At 43.0% G+C, this 7,194-nt stretch overlaps 1 protein-coding gene across 1 annotated transcript; it reads right to left on the minus strand.

Moving 5' to 3' along the window:
- Positions 1-4,384: 4,384 nt before the first annotated feature.
- LOC130869964 (ribosome biogenesis protein NOP53-like) lies at positions 4,385-5,838 on the minus strand. The gene is given in 1 exon segment (XM_057762499.1): positions 4,385-5,838. A coding segment is annotated over 1 exon segment (1,410 nt). The 3' UTR covers positions 4,385-4,428.
- Between the last annotated feature and the right edge of the window lie 1,356 nt (positions 5,839-7,194).

Below are 7,194 nucleotides of genomic sequence, written 5' to 3' on the forward strand. Positions count from 1 at the left end.
AGGCCTTCATTCAAGTTAACCTATTAAGATTCAGGGTGGAAAAAGACAGAGATGTTAAAAATAATGGCAGTATTTCCTAGAGCTTACATGTTTTTAACTTTAGCAAAACCATTGGAGTTGACATGATCAAGTTTCATCATAAACTCATTCCATTTTTCCCACTAATCCATTAATATTTCTAATCTACGGATAATGAAATAGACTTAAAGGTGGCGATACATCCATGATTATATGAGTGTCTGCACTTTACAAGCAACATGGCGTGGGGATGAATTGGCATGAACCCCAAATTGAGACCTGTGATGGCTATTCTTGATTTTCAACTTGACTATATCTGGAATTAACAACTATAACTCAAATGGTTAAGCATACCCCTAAGAGGGATTTTTTTCTTAATTAAATTATTTAAGTGGAAAGACCCATTACTAATCTGGATCTTTGAATTAGAAATATCCACCTTTACCCTGGGCCACATCTTCTGGTGGTAGCCCAGACATGGAAGAAGGAAGCTTGGCCTTTGCCTGCTCATTCTCACTCTAGCAAGTCCATCCTGCACCAACATTGGAACTTACTTCTTCAGGATTCTGGCATATATCAAAGGCCAACTGACATCCAGCCTTGTGGATTAGACAATTACTAGATTACTGAACCTTTCATTTGTATACAGCCGTTGTTGGACTAGCAGAACCACAGCCTGTGAGCCATTCTAATAAATCCCATATGTATTATATATGTTTGTTAATTCATATTCAAATATATTCATTCTATATGTTTTAGTCCCCTAGAGACACTTTTTTTACTACATCTACAAGTGCTTCTTCCACAAACTGTGAATCCTTACTAACTACAGCATCATCACATATTAGTGAGCCAAAATTGGACTCGATATGACAACCTTTATATCAAATGCAAAATGTTTGTACGTACTTGTTATTGTGATTGTCCACAATGACTAAATTTTAGTATTCAGTTCCTACTATTATGGGCATAAAATATGGTGCAGAATTTGCTTCTGATTTGAAGGTGAACTCCCAAAGATATATACAATCTGTTTGACCTACTCTGGGGTAAAGGGGGGTTCACTGAAGTCCACAGAATCAAGAAAGTACCATTTGGAAGATACTTCCTAGAAGTTTACATCGATACATGAACATAAACCTAATTTAACCATAATTTGGATACTTTGTCTGTCTAATGCCATGAGTCATTATTAGCAAGGTTATAAAAATATCAGAACAAAATAGATACAATATGGAAACAAATACTGGTCCTAGGCTCACAGAGGTCATCTCAGGGTCACCTGTGTGCTACAGTATACTATGGTTTGCTTCTCTGCTGCCCAGAGGAACACATTAACTTCAACTAGAACAAGCGGCTGAGATCCCTCAGGAATATATCTGAGCAATTTCCCTTCTTCCTTCACTTTCAGTGTGTTGACATTAATTAATACCCAATTCCTGAAGCGTGTTCAGGTTGCAATAATAGACAAAAAAAAAGATTTTGGAGCAGATTGGGCACACAGTCTCCTGGCACAGTTCCAGGGATAGGGCACCTCCCACCTGCTGTTCTGAGGATCAGGTCTCTCTAAGGCCAGTTCAGAATCCTCATTTGGCCCAAAGATCTTAACAGAGAGCATATATTAGTGAGCCAAAATTGGACTCAATATGACAACCTTTATATCAAATGCAAAACGTTTGAACATATTTGTTATGATTGTCCACAATGGCTAAGTTTATAATATAATATAATAAGTTATTATATTACTCAGTAATATAATAAGCACGTGGTTTAAAACAGAAGCAACTCTGAGTAACTACCAAAATCTATGTAGAAGAAACCGGTTGCATGATGACTGAACAAGTACCCAAAGCAACCAAATTCCACAATCTTGACATTGTTACTTTTTTAATTTACATATTTGTTCAGGTATTCATGTTCTAATATCTGATCAGCAGCATCTGTTGTTCCAGAACTCCACTGAAAATGTGGAGTTTGGTTTGCTTTTAACAAGATATATTAGGACGTTCTTTTGCAAAATGTTCAATTTTAGAAAAATTAAGGTAGACAGTAAAAATAATTAGCAGTAAATACAGAGGCATTAAATGAATAATAATAACAAAATAATAAGAGCCTGTCCCAAGAAAGGTGAATTTCAATACATAGTTTGGGAGAACCAAGGGACACTGGAAAGGGAGAATTAGCAGGTAGGAAGAGGGAAGTAAGTGAAAAAAAATGGGCAGAAACAGCTAACACCAAGGGCCATTTGAGAGGGTCATATCTGTTGAAGGAGCTGCGGGCCGCTTCCTGCCACCCAGCTCCCGGCCGCCTGGCTAGCTTATGCCCCAAAATAACAACACACAAACTGTATTCTTTTATATTTTTGGTTGTGAGCCTAGCCTTTAACGGCTGAGCCATCCCTCCAGGCCGAAACTGTATTCTTTTAAACACTGCTTGGCCCATTAGCTCTAGCCCTTACTGGCTAATTCTCATATTCCAATCAACCTATCTCTAATAATCTGTGTAGCACCAGTCTTACAGGGAAAGATTCAGCATGTCTGACCTGGCGGCTTGCTTCATCACATCTGCCCTGGAGAGCAGAAGCGTGGCGTCTTACCTCACTTCCTCTTCCTCCCAGCATTCTGTTCTGTTTACTCCACCCACCTATGTTCTAACCTATGAGACCAAGCAGTTTCTTTATTAATTAACCAATGACAGTCCCACATCATTTCCCCTTTTTCTGTTTAAACAAAAAGGAAAGGCTTTCACTTTAACATAGCAAAATTACATATAACAAAACAGTTATCAAGCAAGAATTACAATTACAATATTTACATCTATTTTATCTCTTATCATAACAAAGGAAAACAGCTATAACTATCTATTCTTCAACTGCATCAAAGACTCCAGAAGGATATAATATTACCTAAGTAAACAAGTAAGAAACTTCCAAAACTCTAGAAGTGACAGAGACATCTCGCTGCCTGAACAGTCACCCAAAGTTCTTTTGTACCGCTGGGGCATCCATCTTCGGCCTTCAGGCCAATTAGTATCCAGCAGACATTTCAATGAAGCAGGAAATTTCAAAGGCAGTTCAGTTACTATCTTCTGTGTCCTGCAGAATGTCTCGCAGACTCTTTCATGAATCAGGAACCCTGAAAGATCATCTCACCTTTAGGCAAGTTCAGCAGTCCTCTCTCTGAGGGTTCTCTGTGTCCAGTTTATGCAGTAGTCCAGGCAAGAGCAGTTTCTTGCCCAAATGGCTATCAAACTCCATAAAGAGCCTCTTCAATGCCCATCTTCCTTTTGAAGTAGATTGGTGCTGCCAGGAGCAGACGTGTCTCATTGTCATGAAAAGTCCTAAGTTATTAAAACATTAAATGCCATATTATGTAGTCTTTGAAAGATATGAAGAATGCCTATCTGAAATATATCTATGTACATCCAGAAAATCTAACTAACATGACTACAAGCTTGACTACTCTTTATGATTATCCATCAACAACCTATATTTCTTAATTATACATTATATTTTAAAAATGAACTACACAATCACAATACCTTAATCAAGATCAGAAATACATATACATATAACAAAATTGACCTTAAATTTAAGTCACTAAAGCAAAATCCATATCAATGCAAATTATTTGTATCTATATCATATCCCCCTTTAAATGTAAAAGAACATTTATAAACAATATTTGGGAATATGGACGCAGTTATTTCTCTCCAAACTGCTTCCTGCTGTATGGGGGTGCTGTTATTTAGGTCTTTCATTGTAGAAGGAGCTGTGGGCTGTGTTCCTGCCGCCCCAGCTCCTGAGAGCCTGGCTAGCATATGCCCCGAAACAACAACACACAAACTGTATTCTTTTAAACACTGCTTGGCCCATTAGCTCTAGCCCTTACTGGCTAATTCTCATATCCCGATCAACCCATCTCTAATAATCTGTGTAGCACCAGTCTTACTGGGAAAGATTCAGCATGTCTGACCTGGCGGCTTGCTTGATTGCATCTGCCTCTGAGAGGAGCTGCCCTGCATCTGAGCTCACTTCCTCTTCCTCCCAGCATTCTCTTCTGTTTACTCCACCCACCTATGTTCTAACCTATGAGAGCCAAGCAGTTTCTTTATTATTTAACCTATGACCTTCCTCCATCATTTCATGGTATAGCCTGTGTGCTAGATTCATCTCAGTCAGCAGTTGAGTGAAAGGATTTTTTGAAGGTGTTCACAGCAACCCTTCAGGAGGGCATGGTCCATCATACCATATTGGGATAGAAGCAATCCACAGGGTCTCATCCTCTGTGAAAACAAAAGAAGAAACTCCTTTCCAAAGCATCATGTCCTTAGATCCAAATTTTTTTTTTTGGGGGGGGGGGGGCTGGTCACAGCACTTTATTGAGGGGCAGGACTCCAATATCTGCTCAGCTACAACTGTATCTTGCGGAAGGCCCTCTTCTCCACCAGCTTCACTTTGTATTTGCCCTTGAACTTGGCTCGTTCCCGGGGCTCGATCATATTTCTTTTCTGGAAGCTCTTGAACCTGTCTCGGAGAATGTTACCTTCTGGCTTCAGCGTCCTGAGTGAGCCAGACAACTCGGAGCTGAGCTGCACATCAATGTCAGGGTCCTGGTACTTGAGCCGCCCCAGCCTGCGGGGCTTGTCAGCCTCTGCCAGTCGCTGCATGCACTGCTGCTCCTTCCACCGTGCCAGCTCTGCCAGTCTCCGGGCCACCTGGGCCTTGATCCCACGCAGTCTGAAAAGCTCCTGATGCTGAAGCCGGGCTGCCTGCACCCACAGCTTGCTAGCAGCCTTCTCCCGCCGCCGTTGCTGCTCTGTCTTCTTCTCCATCCTCTTCTCAGCACCAGCAGGGCCAGTGGGAGAGGTCTCATCGGTCCCATAATCTGTCTCTGGCCGCTCAGTGCAGCCTGGCTCATCCTCGCCATCAGACTCCTCCAGCAGTCCCTCACACATCTCCCGAAACACAGACTCCTGGGTGGCAGCTTGCTCTGTGGTGGGCAGGGCCAGCTGTCGCTCCAGCTTTTCTGCCTCTTTCTCACACTGCAGCTCCACCTCGTGGGCCTCTCGAAGCAGGGCCTGGTGATCTTCAAAGGTTGGGTTGTAGGAGGCTCCGGCAGGAATCACCTCTACTGCAGGCACTTGGGAGGGTTTGACATGGAGGCGTGGTGGTCGCCTCAGGCCTTTCTTCTTGGTCTGCTCCAGAAAAAATTCATCTTGACCAACCAATGGCTTGTCCAGAGGGTTGTTTGGGTTCCAGAGGTCATAGAAGGGCCGCTCAACGATGTCTTGTGACCCAGGTTTGACCTTTGGTGCAGGAGGGCTGAGGAGCTGGGCCTGTGCCTTGCGCGCCTCCCTGGGCAGCTCTCCCTGCTTTGCCAGTTTCTCCCATAGCTCCTTCTTTCACCTGAGCTTCTTGGCATTGGGGACCTGGTGTGCGACGATGTCTTTGGGAGCAGGGATCTTAGACTGATTCTCAAGGGTAAGATCAACCCGTAAGGGTTTCTGGAGACGTTGTGACTTCTTCTGGACCCAGGTCCTCTTCTTGCTCCGTTCTATTTTCTTGGATCCAGTGTCCACGAAGAAGAGCCTCTCATTTGGTGCCTTGGCCAACAAGCCACCGGTCGTGCGCTCCTGCAGCCGCACGTCGTCTAGGAACTGGTCTACCTCTAGCTCCAGCGGCTCCTCAGCGAGCCTCCTCCAGCCGCGTTTCTTGTTTCTGGGGCCCCACCGCCGCCGCCTCAGAGCCGGATCCACCAAGGCGGGCCGTTGGCTTTTCGAGCCGTACATCTCACCAACGCTGTTACTTCCTGCCGCCATCTTCTTAAAGGAAGAGCTCGGTCGCTCCCTTAGATCCAAATTTTAAAGTCAAGGTATTTTCAAAATATCTATCTTGGATAAGTTCAGCAGCATTTATAAACAAATATCTTTTAGCAGATGTTGCTCTTTCCTCAGCTTTCAAACAATTCAAAGAGAGAATAATAGCATACAGTATCAAGATTCTCTGAGTATTTTCCATCTTTGTGCAGCTTTATTTTAACCTCTATTTCATTTACTTTTACTTTTATTTTATATTCTCTGTATATCTTTGTCCTGAAATAACTCTGTAGACAAGGCTGTCCTTGAAGTCTCAGAGATCCCTCTGTCTCTGCCTCCCAGGCATTGGGATTAAAGGCATGTGCTACCACACCTTGAAGTCTCAGAGGTCAATCTCCCTCTGCCTTCCAAGTGTTGGGATTAAAGGTGTGTACTGCCACACCCAACTACTCTCTTTCTTCATTTTTTTTTTGTTTTTTACTTTAAGAACTTTAACTTTTATATATTTTTAACACACTGTAAATCATTTAAAGGTTTTGTTTTGTTTTTGAATCTCTCTTTACTGTATCTCTCTCTTTTTCTGACCACACGAGCCTTTAAATTACTGAGCAATATGGGCAGGATTAAAGCCGTGGCTTTGGCAGCTAGATCCATCCCATTCCTTAGCTTTCCAGCCTCATGGAGGAGGTACTGGTTGTAGCCATGTTTACCGCCACAACTCTATGGCGTTTTAAGATCCCTGCCAGCAAGCAAACTGCAGCATTCTGCTCACAGACCACATTCAGTCAGACTACCTGCTTGAGTCTGAGTCAGAGTTTGCCCTGGCAGGATGGCCCTGAAAACCAGCATTTTAAAACAGCACAACTTTTTTCCTGCTATGGCTGAAAACAAGCAAGCATTCAGTCGGCTTTTATCAACACCATTTCAGTGTTTCGTGGCAGGACCTCTTAAGAGCTGGATTTTGCAGCTAAAGCTGAGTCAGGAAGCCTCTCTTAGACGAGAGTGCTTGCTTGCCTGTAGCAAACAGAGCAGACCCAAGAAATTGCTTCTACAAAGAAAACATGCTTTACTCTATTCTTTTCCAAGCATTCTCTGGCTTTTTGTGGATGTAGTTATCCAAGTCTGGGCGCCATTCTGTTGAAGGAGCTGTGGGCCACTTCCTGCCACCCAGCTCCCGGCCACCTGGCTAGCTTATGCCCCAAAATAACAACACACAAACTGTATTATTTTAAACACTGATTGGCCCATTAGCTCTAGCCCTTACTGGCTAATTCTCATATCCCAATCAACCCATCTCTAATAATCTGTGTAGCACCAGTCTTACCGGGAAAGATTTAGCATGTCTGACCTGGTGGCTTG

This window comes from Chionomys nivalis, chromosome 2 (genome assembly GCF_950005125.1).
Source record: "Chionomys nivalis chromosome 2, mChiNiv1.1, whole genome shotgun sequence".
NCBI lineage: Eukaryota > Metazoa > Chordata > Mammalia > Rodentia > Cricetidae > Chionomys > Chionomys nivalis.